This window comes from Culex pipiens, chromosome 3 (genome assembly GCF_016801865.2).
Source record: "Culex pipiens pallens isolate TS chromosome 3, TS_CPP_V2, whole genome shotgun sequence".
Classification (NCBI taxonomy): domain Eukaryota; kingdom Metazoa; phylum Arthropoda; class Insecta; order Diptera; family Culicidae; genus Culex; species Culex pipiens.
The window spans coordinates 30,261,926-30,278,480 of NC_068939.1; the positions used below are offsets into that span (position 1 = coordinate 30,261,926).

The following is a 16,555-nucleotide window of genomic DNA, read 5'->3' on the forward strand; positions in this document are numbered from 1 at the left end:
TTGGTGCCTTCCTCTCATTTATAGAGTGATTACAATCCCCTAAAGTGTCCACATGGTTTATGGATCTCCCCTAACGTGATCCCAGCACTCAAGAGGTCCTAATAAAAATAAGTGACGAGTAAAAAAACAGACTTTTTGTCAAGATTATACAGACACCGCCTTTCAGGAAAATGGCATCCCTCTACAAGGCTTTTTTCGTGGCGACCAGACGCGACCATTTGAGGTTATGTAAATTCAGACCATTTTTTAAACTGCTTGTAATTTTAGATAGGTAAGTCAGATCTTGATAATTCTTAGTCCACAAGAAAGGTCTTCTCATATGCTTTCTAAAAATATATAACATGTGAGGGTTTCATGAAAAAACCACCCTTTTTACCATAATTTTAATTTAATGAAACAGTTTTTTTAACATAACTTTTTAAATACATGATAAAACTGCATAAATTTAAATAGCAATTTAGCCCTAGTAACATTTCAGGTTTTAAGTAGGCCATAAAAGCCCATATAGGCCGTTTGAAGGTTTCCAGAACCATGATAAAACCTGTAAGTTTAAAAATGTTACTAGGGGGGGGACGTTAAGATGGATCGATTAAAACCATTCCGGCCAAAATCGGTTGAGCCTGTGACAAGATATTCCAGTGACATTGATTTGGTACACATGTCTACATACAGCCAAACACACAGACATTTGCTCAGCTGGTGATTCTGAGTCGATATGTACAAATGAAGGTAGGTCTAGGAGGTCTAACTAAAAAGTTCGTTTTTCGAGTGATTTTATAGCCTTTCCTCAGTAAAGTGAGGAAGGCAAAACTGATTTTAAAATTTTAGATTTTCCGTACGTTCTACTCAACTAGTGGGGCAAGACGAACAACCCGTTGGGGCAAAAGGAACAATGTATGAAAAAACATGTTAATTTGCTAACAATTGAACTGTTATCACTTAGACACAACAGATAAAAATGTATTTGAAACGTTTCTTTCATTTTTAGATAAAATAACAATATTTTACTAATAATTTGGTCGTTTTTACGAAAAAAAAAATACTCTAATGATAAATAGTAAAATTTCATGATATCACAATATTTTGTATGGATTTTTTTTAAACAATTTTTCATCAGTTTTTAAGTACTTTTATGTATTTATTTCCCAATAAAATATGTTGTTGCAGCAATTCGTATTTTTTTCCATACTAAAAATCAATATGGTACACTTGCTTCATCTGGACAAGATTTTTTAAAAGCTTTCAACCAAAATAACCAAAAGTTAAATCACACTTTATATTAGGTGCAAGTCATTGTTAGGGACACTACTGATCTAGGGACCATCCATAAACCACGTGGACACTTTTTTGGGAATCTGTTACCCCCCCCCCCTCCCCCTCGTGGACAATTGTCCATACAAAAAAAAACTTTTTTGTATGGATCGTGGACAATCGCCATACCCCCCCCCCCCCTAAAGTGTCCACGTGGTTTATGGATGGTCCCCTAGGAAAAATAGCATTTTGATAAAAATGAGCCTTAAAACGAACCCTAAGCCTTATTTTGTACTTTCCAAATATTATAAGAAAACGAAGGTTTTGAAAAAACTTCATTAAATCTTATGCCCCGTTGCGTTTACGTCGTTTTGGCGGTTATGTGGTAGTAGAATCAGCTAATTGCATTGCTAGCAACAATTCCTTATACTGGAAATAATCAAAATTGTAAAAATTACGGCCGTACGAGCGATTGTTCCTCTTGCCCCATATGGTCGTCTTGCCCCACCTTCCCCTATCCGAAGTCTCATAAAAACCTTCGGATAATCGAAACATCGAATAATCTAGGCTTTGGATTATTGATTCTGTACTGTATTACTTATTAGTAAATCATTCGAACTTTATAAAGATTATTCAAATAAATAAATAAATAAAAAATAATATTTTAGGTTAAGAATCACTGTTCAAGTAGGGTAGACAATGCTGAGGTTGGTCTTGAAAAGTAGCAATGAAAATGCATTTTTGACGGTCAGCAAATCCCACTTTAGTTTCACGGACCATGACTCATCCGGAGGTTGAATGCTGAGCAACTGCAGTTCTTATCAGTCCAAGACCGGCTTTTGAATAGTGTACAAAAAAACGTAAGAAAGAATCTAATGCTAAATTTTTTTTAAGCTTAAAATAAATCAGTTACAACCTTTTTTTAGAATTTTTCTAGACTATGAAACACAATAGCTTATAGGACCTTTTAAAAAAACTTTAGTTTTAATTTGCTTGTTCTAATGTTTTCATTTCTTTTAAACCCCTTTCAAACATTTCGCAATTAATCATTAATTCGTTCCATTGACATTGTAGTCAACTGTTTGTAATCGGACGTGCGTCTGTCTGTCTTGTTTACCAGGATTAATCTCTAGGCTCAGGTTATTGGACAGATTGAATGAGAACCGATGACCGGCGACGTCAACGCATCTTCTAGCAAACAAACTGGCCGTTTGTTACTAGGGCAAAGAATAGACTCTCTTCTGTTGATTAGGGGGCACGGACACTTACTGATTGAGTAATAATTAAGCTGGGAGGCAAAATTATGCAATGTTCTTTTTGTTCTTAACAAAAAGCGTGGTTCAGTATTTGAAATAATTTGAAATAATCTTAGAATTAGCCTTATTTTGTTTTTGGCAAATTTATTTTGATATTCAAAACTATTTTCATAATTATTTATGATCAGTGTCATTTTGATTTATTTGAGGTTTAATAACCAATGCCAACACTATCTTTGTGCTAAGGAAATGCTCGCGCTGATATGTGTCTGTGTGAAATTAAAATCAGGTACAGTCGAGGGTACAGTCCAGACTCGATTATACGAAGGCCTCGGAAAAAACATCACTTCGAATAATCGAATCACGATTTTTTTTTCGTTCTCTATGACCAAAGAAGCTATTTTGTGTCATTGGTTCACCCATACAAGTCTCCATACAATTTTGGCAGCTGTCCATTAGGGTGCCCAGAAAAAATGACCCCCTGCTCCACAAGCGGAAAACGGTTTATTGGGTTATTTTAAGCATCTGTGCAAATTTTGAGCGAAATTGGTTGAAATTAACCCGAGCCTAAAGCTGGCGATAAAAATGTTTTTCATACAAAAATTACTTTTTTAAATCGCTAATAACTTTTCAGGATTAAGTTTAACAGCTTTGGTATGTTCTACAAAGTTGTAGAGCATTAAATTTCCATTGAGAATCTCACTTTTGGGAACATTTGGATGGAAGTAGCGCGCCGTGCAGACCAAACCGTAAGACAATTGGGGTTTCACTATAATTTTTTTCTATTTTTCCCATACAAAGTTCACCCCCGAGTATCAATGGGTAAATGTTAACCGATTTTGCTCATATTTGGCCCAGAATCCTGAAATAGCTCAAGGAACAATATTTAGCTTGTGGAGCTAGGTTTTGAGAAAAAGTTTCATATTCTGGGCACCCTACTGTCCATACAAAAATGGTACGTACATATTCAAACATCTGTAATGTCGATATCTCAGCAACTAATGGTCCGATTTTCAATGTTAAAACATGAAACATGCGTAAAATTTTCCGATTCTTTCGAAAAAATATTTTGAAATTTTTTAGATCAAGACTAACAATTTAAAAGGGTCAAACATTGAATATCACGCCCATTTAAAATGCTAGTCTTAATTAAAAAAAAATCAAAATATTTTTTTCGAAAGGATCGGAAAATTTTACGAATGTTTCATGTTTTAACATTGAAAATCGGACCATTAGTTGCTGAGATATCGACATTAGAAAATGGTGGGTTGTTTGGGTGAGACTTAGAAAACTTAAAAAATTTCTGTTTGTTTTTTCTTAAAGCGGCTGTATCTCAACAACCCGAGGTCCAATCTTTAATGTCTCTTAGACATTTTCATATCAAATTTTCTGAACTTTTCAAAAAAATATTTTTGGAAATGGTCACTCATGGTCACTATTTTTAAAATCGATAAACTGCAAATATTTCGCTAAAATCAAACTTTCGATTACTTTATCTTGAAAACAGAGCCTTTTATCAAAAAATCTGTGAAGTGTTTTTCGATTGCAAATTCAATTTTACAAAAAAAATTACGTCAAATTTAGTTTTGCTTAAAATTTAGATTTTTTCCAAAAATCACTATTTTTTCAAAAATTCATATCTCGGCGGCAGATTTTTTGAACATTTTTCTCTATGGCTCAAAAGTTGCGGGTTTTGGTCCCCTAAAACATATCAAAAAATTTCGAAAATAAAAAAAAATACGTATTTCGGGAAATGGAGTTTTGTGAAAAGAAAGTAAAAAAATCTGCAAATTTTTTTTTCGTGTACCTATTTTTTTCTCGATAGTCCTCAACAATACCTACAACTTCGCCGAAGATACTAAATTGATCAGGAAATTCACTCAAAAGTTACAGCTGTTTAGACCACGGTCTGAACTGTGTATTGTATTTGTTTGTAAAATCCCAAAATAAAATAATATCAACTGCATCTTATTGTTTAAAAATCCTCAAAATTAATTAAAAAATATATAAATAATATTCTGTTAAAATATAAGAAACTTATGCTATGTAGTCTGTTGTAGTCATAGCCCCTTTATATTACTAAAATATGTTTTTATATTCAGAAGATAGATGTCACTAGTGGTAGGTAGAAGATCTTGCAGTGATTTAAATATGAATTTAAAAAAAAATCAAATAGGCTAGCGAATTGAAAAATAACTAGATTTTTTTTTGTTTGCGGAAAAGTAGTTTTACAACACGTTAACAAATTTTTGATTATAATATTTTTGATCATTATTTATTTCACGTTTCCACCCTCCTTAATTTGATTTTTTAAGCACCATTTGAACACAAGCATGCAGGCACCACGAAACTGTCATCGAGGCAGCTGATAGAGCAATGTAAACAAATCTTTGCGCCAAACCTACGCCGACTGTTATAAATATGGAATCCTTCATCCGCGGATCCTGCGAATCTATGTGTCCCAAACCGGAAATTGAACTGTTGGCCTCAAATTTAAACATAAAATAAAACAAAATTAATTCAAAAATTATTTTCAGTCGAACCCGCGAAAAACTGGTCCACTTTTACGAGCTAAAACCCAACACAGCCAGTAGCGGCAGCCGATCGTCACCGGACCCGGAAAGGATGGTCAAGGAGTTTGCGCGTTCGGCCGCCGGCATGCGACAACCGCGACACTGGGAACTGCGCACTGTGCGGACACTAAAGCGAACCGTGCGCTTCCTGTTGACGGAGTAAGTTCAACTTGTTTAGATTAGCTTTGTGCAAATTTTGTATGAGCGTACTATTTTGTAGAATTGTTCAGGACGAACGCCGTCCTTACAACTTCCGTTACGAGTTCATTTTCGACCGGTTACGCGCCATTCGGCAGGAGCTGGTCATGCAGAACCTGGGTCCGGAGGAGACGCTGGACATTTTGGAACCTTCGGTGCGCTTCCTGGCGTATAGTGCGTACCGGCTGTGCGAGTGCCACATCAGCGAGTTTGACCCCAAGATCTGCACGACCCACGTGCAGGAATGTTTGAAGAAGATCCTGCGATGTTATGACGATCTGGACGTGCTTGCGAAGCGTTACGAGCGATCGCGCAGAGTCGCGATGGAAGGATTGTATTTGATGTTCAACTTGGGAAGTACGGAGGCGGTACTACGTGGCGTCAACCTTCCTAAAGGCTATCGGGAAAACCTCAGCCTACAACTCTCAACCAGCATCGAGTACCTGCGGGGGAACTTTTACCGCGTGCTCCGCAACGTCGAGCGACTTCCTGAGCTGGAGGCCGCCGTCGCTACGCTAAAACTCCCGGAGATTCGGCGCCAACTGATGCTCCACTTCTCGGCGGCTTACGCGAGCAAAGTTTTGACCGTTCCACTCGAGTGGGTCGGTCACGTTCTGCACTATCCGGAACGCGATCATCCGGCACTGCTCGAGGACTGCCAGTACTACAACCTGCAACTGATAGGGGCCGACGACAGGCCGAAGAACCAATCTACCGTGAAGACCTCCTCGACGAAAGATAACTGGTGGGACGAGGAGGAAAGTTTCGAAGAACGCGGCGGAGACATTCTCGGCGGGATGACGGTGAAATTCGAGAGGACTCGGTTCGATTCCAGCAAGCCGACGGTAAGTGGAACCCTTTGAACAAACAAAAACTAAGCCAGCTTCAGTTTGGTTTAGTGAGTTGATCCGCGAGCACTTGCCGGTGTCGTACGCGAGCGCTTCGAATTATTGAGCTAATTGATTAATTTTTGTCTATTCGACGGTACAGAAACAGCCACGTAGGACGGAGTGTGCGGACCGGAAGCTGGGTCAAGTGGCGTCGCTGGCAGAGGTGCTGTTGTAGTGTGCGGAGAAATTGTTTTAAACTTGATCAAAATGTTAAAAATGTTACGAACGATCTCAGTGATGTGTTATAACGTTTATTTTTATAACATGGCTTTCCTAATGTAAAATTGCACTTTTCTTCACACAAGAACAAAAAAGAATCTCAGAAAAATATGTAAATTGTGCCGATGAGCAGAAAACAAAGAAAAATCGCAACAGGTAAGTCTATTAGCCATAATTTATTTTTCACAAAAAATAGTGTCAAAACCTGGAGAAACTCACTCGTTGGATCGGCTCTCACGGATGAAGAATTCGCACCGTGAGGTGATCCGGCTCAGCTCTTCCAGCGAGTAGGCGGAAATGTCCTCCGCTTGGAGCACCTCGATGCGAGCGACGAGCGGGAAAACGTTGAGCAGCTTTCGCAGCTGGTAGTTGGTGATCTGCAGTGGAGAGAAAATCAATTACACTCACTTTAGGACACAAATCTCGAGTTAGTGTTCAATAGGCCCTGAAAGTCTTTTTGTAAATAATGCCCATCATAATAGAGTGTAACAAAAATGACTTTTTGGCGGGCATACAGGGATTTGTTCCGGTGGGCATACTGAGCCCAAATCCCAAATATGAGCTTGATTGGACGTAACAGGAGCTGGCGCTCCGCCCTTCAATTTTAAATGGGATTTAACCCGTAAAAAAAGATTTTTTCAAAAATGTCTGCTTTTGAGGCATTTTGGCCACCAATGCGTTTACCAAAAACATCACTAGCGTGTAGGCCAGATCCTTGCGCATCTTTTGGTATATATAACATTGAAGTTTGGAGCATCCTGGAGGTCGGTACAGACCTTCAAAGTTTGGCATTTTTTCGAAAAATCGGCCCCGGCAAAAAAGATATGCGTCGCACCTCGCGACGCCCGAGACGCCATTTGATTTTGCTGGGACCGAATTTTCGAAAAAATGCCAAACTTTGAAGGTCTGTACCGACCTCCAGGATGCTCCAAACTTCAATGTTATATATACCAAAAGATGCGCAAGGATCTGGCCTACACGCTAGTGATGTTTTTGGTAAACGCATTGGTGGCCAAAATGCCTCAAAAGCAGACATTTTTGAAAAAATCTTTTTTTACGGGTTAAATCCCATTTAAAATTGAAGGGCGGAGCGCCAGCTCCTGTTACGTCCAATCAAGCTCATATTTGGGATTTGGGCTCAGTATGCCCACCGGAACAAATCCCTGTATGCCCGCCAAAAAGTCATTTTTGTTACATCCTACCATCATAAATTGGCTCTCAACTCAAAAACAATCAAAATTCTGAATGTTTTCGAGAAAATTGCGAAGTAGTGCTAGAGGTGGTGATGGCTGGTAGAGTAGGACGAATTTCAAACTAACCTGATATACTGTCAAATTTGCCAACTTGTTTTTATGAGCTCACTTAGAATGAAAAGTTGACCCAACCAAATTTCTATCTCATCACCGTTTCAGGCTGCATTTTTTTGAAAAACATGTATTTTTTCGCAAGTTCAAAAATGGAAGGGGTCGTACCACCCCTCCGTCACGAGATATAAAAAACAGGCCTCGGATTCGTGATCAGGGACAAAAGTAACGCCTTAGGACATAAATCAAATCAAATTATTCGCTCTACAGGATTGCCTTGGCGTTTTCGATTGCGAGATTCCTACTCGAAACAAGGTGTCCGAAGGCTTGATTGTTGAGGCAATTGCAAACCTCTTTTTACACCTAAGCTTCCATCCACCTTGGGATTCGAACTGACGACCTTTGGATTGTGAGTCCAACTGCCTACCAGCGATTCCACCGAGACAGAAACCAGGGAGACGACTCCTACCACCTGTACTGAGCTAACGACCTAACCTTCTAGGTTAGACCGGGGCCAACATTTACTTCCCCGTCCGGCGGAAGGCGTGATCAGACAAATCTCGGCTCGAAAAATGCCACCGGGATCTTCTGGGATCGAATCCAGGCCGACTGGGTGAGTGGCAACCACGCTTACCCCTACACCACGGGTCCCGACCCCTTAGGACAAAGTTTCACGCAAATTGAAGAGGGGTTGGGGCAACTGCTGTGTGAGTTGGCGGAGAATTACCCAAATTTAAAACCTGTTTGATGGCAGCTATCCCACAAATTAAGAACAGATTAGAGATTGTTCAATGAAAAAAAATCGTAAACGCGAATTCAAAAAAACACAAACTTTTTCAAAATTGAACCTGAATAAACCTGAGTGAAACATGGTAACTGTCAGATTTGTGTTTTTTCCTGGTGAAACAACATGCGTGTTGTCAAACTATCAAACCAATGTGGTATAAAAAGAGGAAGCATTGCAATGCATTGGTTTGACCGTAAACAACAGCTAATTTTGCATTAAATCGATAATTTCGACCGTTAATTAATTTTATGTATTTAATTTATCACTTTTGTCACGCCCCTCGGTATTGATTGCTCAAAAATCCTCCCCAAAGAATTAAAAATAACTTACATAGCAAATTTTGGATTGCCATTACAGTAAAATAAATAACTGAATGCAATTCAGTAATCATCAATTTTGCTGAAATTCGGCAATGAACAAAAACATTGCTGAAAAATCAGCAACTGCATATCTGTCAAACTGAAATGTCACTTATGACTTATTGTTTGGATGTGTTGTTTTTTTAAATTTTGTATTATGATCTTAAGAAACAAAGGTAAGAAAAATGTGAATAACAAATTTCTCAATGCTAACCCCCTGTTTTTATGTTTGGAGGATTGATGAAATAAATGTATAAATAACAGTACTGGAAACATTTTTAATGGCAAACAAAATTAAATTTTGATAATTGAAATACCAGCAACGATTGCTGAACCTTCAGCTGACACAAGAAAATTACTGAATTTTGAGCAAAATAGTTTACCGTTTCTTTTGCTGAAATTTCAGATATTTTGACAACCCGTTAACTGAAATTTCAGTAAACTATCTGTCAAAATGACAAATGTCAGTTAACTGAGAAATCAGTAACATTAAAATTACTGAATCGTTTACTGAAATATCAGTAGATAAAAATTCATTAAAACTTTACTGAATTTCAGCGAAAAAAATGTGGTGTGTATTTTGCAATACGTTGTAACTGCCATCGCAGTTCCGACACTTATTTGATTTTTTCGAAGAAACAAATCTAATTGTCATTGTTTTTAAGTTAACTGCCCATGTTCGCATAAATGTCCCATATGCAAAAACAGCAAACTGAGAAAAACCACGGGGATGCTTCGACTGTCATCTGCATACAATGTCACTGAAGCCTAAAAAGTACCAAAGTTTTGGTGTCTAGTGTCAAAATTATTGGGAGTAACATGACGAAAAGGCGCAAAATCGAAAGGACGAAAATATTTTTTTTTCTTTATTTTTGTTTCGTTAGTTAAAATGAAATTAAATGTATACCATTATCCGGGGCAAATCGAGACACATGGGGTGAATTGAGAAGTGATTTTAGCAATGTTTTTGCACAATATTTGAATATTTTTTAATTTGTTTCAGTAGGTATAGACACAAAACAACAAAATTAGTTTCTAAATTTGAACTTTTATGTCTAAAAACAGCTGTTCTGGCTTTCTTGTCGAAAATTTACCAACACATTCAAACCACGGGGTACCATAGAAGTTGGTTTGTTTGACTCAAAAACATGCTTTTTGGTAAAGCCCCACAACGTGAGCCCCACAACGTCCCTAACAATGGGCTATGCCCTGTTCGTGGACTCGCTCTTAAGGTTTCCCAACAACATGGTTGAGCTCAACCGCCTCAAATTGTAGATTTAAATTAACATTATGATGATCTGTAAGTTCTTTGGCCAAATAAGAATTTGCGGAAGACATTTCAGAGGATTTGAAAAAGACACCTGCTGGGAAGCTTTGCCAGAGACCTAGTGCTAAACATATATTGTTGTTGGCGGCATTTATGGTTTATTTTAATGAAAAGAATCAATATGAGCAGCTACAGGATTATTTTCCAAAAAATTAAATAAGACTTATTTTATTTTGATTTGTGACCCTCTGAAATGTTATTCCCGAAACAGCGCCACCAAACATTTGGTGGCGGCTTCAGCAAGCTACGTCAGCATCACGGGCCTGAGAAAAACGCATTTGAAGTTTGTCCCACACATAAGGCTACGTGTTAAGTTTTCGCGCAAAAACTGGATTTCCTCCTGATTTCTAGAACAAAGTACTGGATGTAATATGCTCTTTTGAAAGAGCACACGATTTTGAACCAAACTGCATCAATCACTCAAAAGTGATGAAAATGCATATGGGACATTTATGCGATCATGGGCAGTTAAGAGCTTTTAAAGGATGTGCAGATGCAGAGCCCAAAGGCTTTTTGAATTTGATAATACGTAAATTAATCGAAAACGGATCGAAAAACGGCTTTCTTAAAAATTTGGCGCTTGGACGTTCACAATCCTTGCATTTTTATTGGATTTTTACAAAACAGCAAGTACCTATTTTAACTTACCGGAGTATCCACGATGAGCTTCTTGATGCCGGGAACAATCGCCGATCGGCTCCAGGGTGCCAAACTGCAGTACGCCAGTTCTAACTCTTGCAGCTTCGGAAGCAAATTCAAGTAGTTGAGCAGATGCGACGGAAAGGCACAGGTCTAAAATTGAAAATCTATTGAAAGTTTACGCAACAATTTAATACATTACTCACGTAATCACACAATGTCAGGCTATTCAGCGATTGCAACTTTGCACGAAACAGCGATTTTAGAATGTCCATGTTGTACGAATCGCTGTCGAAGCGATTATAGTTGGACACTTGGAGAAATTTAAGATTTGGCACGATCTGATCTAAAACGATGAAGAACTTTGTTGGTTCCTCCAAGTAGATGGCATCAAGGACTAGCTCGACCAGATTTGGCAGACGAATCTGGTAGATGTCCGAATCTGCACCCTCAAAGCTGGCCTCCGCTACGGTAAGACTCGTCAGACGTTCTAGTCGTTGCAAGATCACCAGCAACTGCCACCCATCGTCAACGTCGTACACTAGAAGCTCCTTCAGTAGAGAGCAATTTTCCGCAATTACCCGAATTACGGCTAGTGAAACGTGCAGCTCTAGCTTCAGCACGGTGATCGCCGTACACTGGAAGAAGAAACAGCGGGCGTCGTCCAGCTTGACGTCGTTGATGTCACCCAAGTCGCAACAAAGTCTCGACAGTCGTAGTCTTCGCAGTGACGAGGGGTCAATCTGCCACAGAGGTTGAAAGTTGTTCTCGGTTTCGGTGCGAATCGAGAGACTGTAGAGTTGACCGGAAAGCAACCAAATGGCCTCCCAGGGATATCTTCCTTTGAACTCTGCACTTAGATGCAGCAGATTCGGAGCCAACTCGGCTAAATTGAACTGCTCGTTGTCCATCAGACTGTGCGGAAGTTTGACCCGTTCCAAACCCGCCAAAGAGTCCACAGTAATCGCTGGCAACACTGCCGCAAGTTCGTTGCGACGATCAATAAAGTCCTCCACGGTGAGTTCTCTCAAGCCTGGAACGTATCTCAAAACGGTCAGCATCGAGTTCAAATCGAACATCTCATCGTCGACGTCCCAGATGAAGCGAAGGCTTTCAAGTGACTCGCCAAACTTCAGCAAAACCTCCGAAATTAACTCGATCCTATGGGGTTGATCAATAATCGGACGATCAACCCTCAGACAAACATGCCGAAACTTTCTCCCGGTTGTTTCCAAGACCTCCGGTACCACTCCGTCGTCAAACGAGGACACCGCCACTTTCAGCTGAACGTTCTGCATACATGGCCATGAAAAGGCAACCTGGGACCAGGTGAAACAGACCGCCGAAGCGCACTTGAGATCGTCAACCGGAAGAAGTTGGAAGATCTGCTCCAGGATCTGTGAAGAATTCGAATGATCAAGCTTTTGAAGGTGATTTTTGAAAGGTTCAATTGACTTGCCTCCACCGGAAGATTGTTGATGTTCATCGGAGCAAATTTGACAAACTAAAGTCGTGTTTTTGGCCGCGATCAGCTAAAGTCGGGGAAGTTGTGTAAGCCAAGGTTCACCAGGGCTGCGATTGCGCAGTTGAATTGTGCTGGTTAGGGAATGAACGGTCAACATCCAATGAACACTTCAGCAGTTTGCTCTCTAATTTCTAAATTTATTCATTATACGTTTGAATGTAATAAATAGGAAAAAATATTGTAATTGAAATTGTAATTTAATTGAAGCGATATCCTGCTAGTTTTCACTATATATCAGGGTAAGGGGCTAATGTGGAATTGAATTAAACTTTTGAAACGATCGTTAGCGAAAATTGGTTTAAAACACAAGAAAAAAATTATGCAATTTTACTTAATTGATTTTTTCTCTGAGGATATAAAAGAAGTGCAGATCAAGGTTGTCAATTACCAAGGTTCGATAACGATAATTCTATCGTTATCGTTATTTCGATAATACTATCAACGATAACGGACAACAACTCATTTTTTTAATCTTTTTAAAATTGACTTAATGTATCAATATCAAGTTGGATTTGCAATGCTTTCACTAAGAATATATTTTTTAATAATGCAGTGTGCTTTCAAAGCATAAATACTAAAAAATGCATCACATCGTATTTTTTTGAAAATATTAAAATTTTCATAATATTCTATATGAGTATCATACGTTTCGAAATTATGCATGCATTTTCACTGTTTTGGAGTGTTTTGATTGAAGTACTAACATTTTCACAAGTACCATATTTTTTGAAAATGCTCAAATTTTCATAATTTGCAATATGGTTCTCAAACGATTCGAAGTTTTGCGTTTTCACTGTTTCAGGGTTAATTGAAAGAAATCGATTGGTACCCATATTGCAAGTTTTAAAAATTGGAGCATTTAAAAAAAAAATGTGAATATTATGTTATTAAAAAAAACACTAAAATGATAAAAATGCATGCCACATTTCAAATCGTTTTATACCCATATTACAAATTATAAAAACTGGAGTATTTAAAACACGGTATTTTGTTAAAATTTCAGTATTTATCAAAAAATTCTAACAAAAGTGGAAAAGCATCTAAAATTACGCATCGTTTGAATCCCACATTGCAAGTTATGAAAATTTGAGTATTTTCGAAAAAAACCGTATTTTAGGAAAATTTTAAATATTTTCATCTAAAACTATAAAACAGTGACAATTATACAAAATTTCGGATCGTTTTATACCCATATGACAAATTGTGAAAATTTGGGTACTTTCGAAAAAACACGGTGTTTTGTGAAAATTTGAGTATTTTACAAAATAAAACTCAAATAAAAGTGAAAAAGCATACACAATTTCTGTCCGTTTGATACACATATTACAAATTGTGATAATTTGAGTATTTTCGAAAAAATACGGTATGTTTTTATAGTATTTCTTGACTTTTTTTTGATAAGGTCCTATAAACAAATGTAAACATTGAGTGTATCCCCACAGAGTAATCCAGAGGGAGCACTGGCATTTAATTTATGGTTGCGTTACGCGGTACATCGTGGTACATCCCCCCTTCAGCAAAACATTCGATTGTCGTAGGCCTCTGAGCGTTACTTTTTTTTCGCAGCAACCCGACGTTGTCTTTGAGTTGTCAAAAATTTTCACAAACTCAAAACAACAAAGTCTAATGACTCTGAAGAAATTAAAAAAGTATTCTTGCTAAAATTACAGATAATTGGGCTTATTTTTAAGTTAAAAAGTGTGCGAATTTGGAGCAGAAGGTTTCTATGTTTGGTTGTGATTTCACGTGACTTATGGCAAGAATAAATTCTCTGGCCAGTTTGTGAGAAATGACTGAACAGATCACCAAAAAATATGTTTATCAGATGGAATGTTCGTGCTTATCCGGTTAATTTTAGTGTATTGTCCTAATCCTGGTCTGACTAAATGTACTGACTCTCACTTTCAGGACTAGAATTTTGTTTAATCATTTCCTGGAATGACGACTATCCTCGACTAAGAAATTATTCCATAAAGAACAAAATGTTGTTGCCTGTACATTAATTTGTATTCGTTTGAATTGAAATTTGTAAAGAATATAATGCATGGCATGTGTTCGGAAGTGAGGAATCCCTGAAATAAATTCATTAAAGGTACCTCTGTACTAATTTCGGAAAACAGCTACTATTAAAACCTCAGGTTAAACCATAACTTCGTCAGATAGTGCTCATGGATCTGGAGGTGGAAAAAGATCTTGGCAATGATAATACGGAGGCGAATTCGTTTTCCACTTGGAATATCTAACAAACAACCCGGAAGAGAGGAATTCCTAGGCGATGCTCTTTCCCAAAAGCCAAATCAAAATATTTGAACGTATTTGAGGAACACTGTATTCAATAACTAAAATTTAACTGCTCCACAAGCTCTTTGAAATTAAAACAATCCATATAACTTGAACAGCAAACATTTCCAAAAATCTATGCTTGGTGACCAGCCACCTGTCAAAACAAACAAACAAATCCAGAGATTACTATGATGATTTTTTTTCTTGATCGAACCCGTAACGCTAAAAACATAACGCCTGATGCTACTACAATTCCAAAGGGTAATCTAGTAACGGAGCCATAGAATTTGATTACTTTTGTTTGGACTGTTCTCTCTGGGTTACTCTGTGGTATCCCGCTTACTCCGATGGACTTTGACATAAGGTGTGAAAGGGATACACTCAATGTTTACATTTGTTTATAGGACCTTATCAAAAAAAAGTCATGATTTATGCTTTGAAATTTACATCATTGTCCAAAAATATGTTCTTAGTGAAAGCATTGGAAATTTAACATGATATTGATTGATCGAAATAACTAGGGATAGTGATTTTTCGCGATTTCACGGAAGTCGCGTAATCCGTTAAATTCGCTCATGACCGTGAAATTTGAGAAATACCGTGGAATGCCGCGAAATTTGAAATATTCAATTGATAAATCGCTACTCAGTGCGATTTTTTTTAATTCCAACATTTTCAACAAGCATTTTAAAAGCAGTTTACAAATAAAAAAGTTTTTCATGTTAGATCTACAACTATTTAAAAAAATACTGATTATTAGAATATTTAACAAAATGCAGATAGTTTCTTTATTCAACATAATTCCAAAAAACTTTTAAAAGAAAATAAATCAACACTTCTTTGAATAAAACGCAAAAATAGCTTTTTTATTTTTTGTAAAATTTATTTTATGTTATCAACGATATAAAACAACGATAAACAAATTTGAATATAAATTTTGTGTTTTAATTAAATGTTTGATTAGTAAAATAATATATATTGAAATCAAATTTGTTAACAATTTTGCAATGCATTATATTTTTCCTTGAATTATATAAATAAATGTAAAAACTGCTTTTAATGAAGTTTTGCCTGAACTTTATTGAAATACTAAAATTTTCCTATTGCTGAAATTAAGGAAAGCAAAAATAAATCTATGTTGCTCTTATTTTAATGATTCTAGTTTTAATGAATTAGAAGTTCAGGACGTGCTTCGTTTTGAAGGTATGTAAGCAAATTAATTTTATAAAAACTCAATAAAATTAAATCAGCTGAATCATAAATTCTTTACCTTTTTTTTATTAGGTCCTTTAAACAAATCTGGACCAAATTTACAGTTTTTGCTTTTGAAACCGCCTTGAGTAAGAGGTATTAAAAATCACTTAATAAGCAAAAACTGAAAATTTGGTTTATTGGACCTTTAAAAAAACTCCAAAAATGTTAACATTGATTGTATCCCTCTCACACCTCATTTCATTTCATTTATTTCACCGCCCTCATCTAATAAAATTTCAATGTTCATTAGAGTAAGCGGGATACACTCAATGTTTACATTTGTTTGTAAGACCTAATCAAAAAAATCTAGAATTAAACTGACGGAACTTCTTCAAAATTTCCCAAGATTAATCCAATACTCTTTTTTTTTTGAAATAAATAATTTGTGTCAGGGGGTTTTATTTTGTATCTGGAACTACTGCTAACTTTTTAGACACTTTTCTGTTAATAATTTTGCTAAAAGAATATTTTTTTACGTTTATTTTGAGCAGTTTTTAGAGTACCGTGAAATGGCCGTGAAATTTCAATGTTTCGATTTTTGCCGTAAAAAATCACTAGCCCTAAACGATAGATTATCGTTACCGCCCTGACGCTAACGATAAACATTATCGCTATCTTTAGATGCTAATATTATGTTTTATAAAAAAATAAAAAAAATATTAAAATTTAAATGACGAGCCATGGATAATA

At 36.9% G+C, this 16,555-nt stretch overlaps 3 protein-coding genes across 4 annotated transcripts in view; 2 read left to right on the forward strand and 1 right to left on the reverse strand.

The window, feature by feature from the left end:
- The first annotated feature begins 4,848 nt into the window (after nucleotides 1–4,848).
- On the forward strand, nucleotides 4,849–6,258 carry LOC120425351 (SAC3 domain-containing protein 1-like). The gene is made up of 3 exons (XM_039589853.2): nucleotides 4,849–4,987; nucleotides 5,045–5,239; nucleotides 5,301–6,258. Exons 1-3 carry the CDS (start codon nucleotides 4,929–4,931, stop codon nucleotides 6,139–6,141), a joined length of 1,095 nt encoding a protein of 364 aa, XP_039445787.2. The 5' UTR covers nucleotides 4,849–4,928; the 3' UTR covers nucleotides 6,142–6,258.
- Nucleotides 6,259–6,342: 84 nt separating this feature from the next.
- LOC120428812 (opsin, ultraviolet-sensitive) overlaps nucleotides 6,343–16,555 on the forward strand; it is a 306,492-nt gene continuing 296,279 nt past the window's right edge. For both annotated transcript variants that reach the window (XM_052710758.1, XM_052710759.1), the window contains exon 1: nucleotides 6,343–6,543. The gene's annotated coding sequence lies outside the window, so the exon portion shown is untranslated. The remainder of the gene's footprint in view (nucleotides 6,544–16,555) is intronic.
- LOC120425350 (uncharacterized) lies at nucleotides 6,545–12,420 on the reverse strand. Its single transcript, XM_039589852.2, has 4 exons — nucleotides 12,263–12,420; nucleotides 11,010–12,200; nucleotides 10,813–10,956; nucleotides 6,545–6,764 (listed from the first exon to the last, which is right to left on the reverse strand). Exons 1-4 carry the CDS (start codon nucleotides 12,287–12,289, stop codon nucleotides 6,603–6,605), a joined length of 1,524 nt encoding a protein of 507 aa, XP_039445786.1. The 5' UTR covers nucleotides 12,290–12,420; the 3' UTR covers nucleotides 6,545–6,602.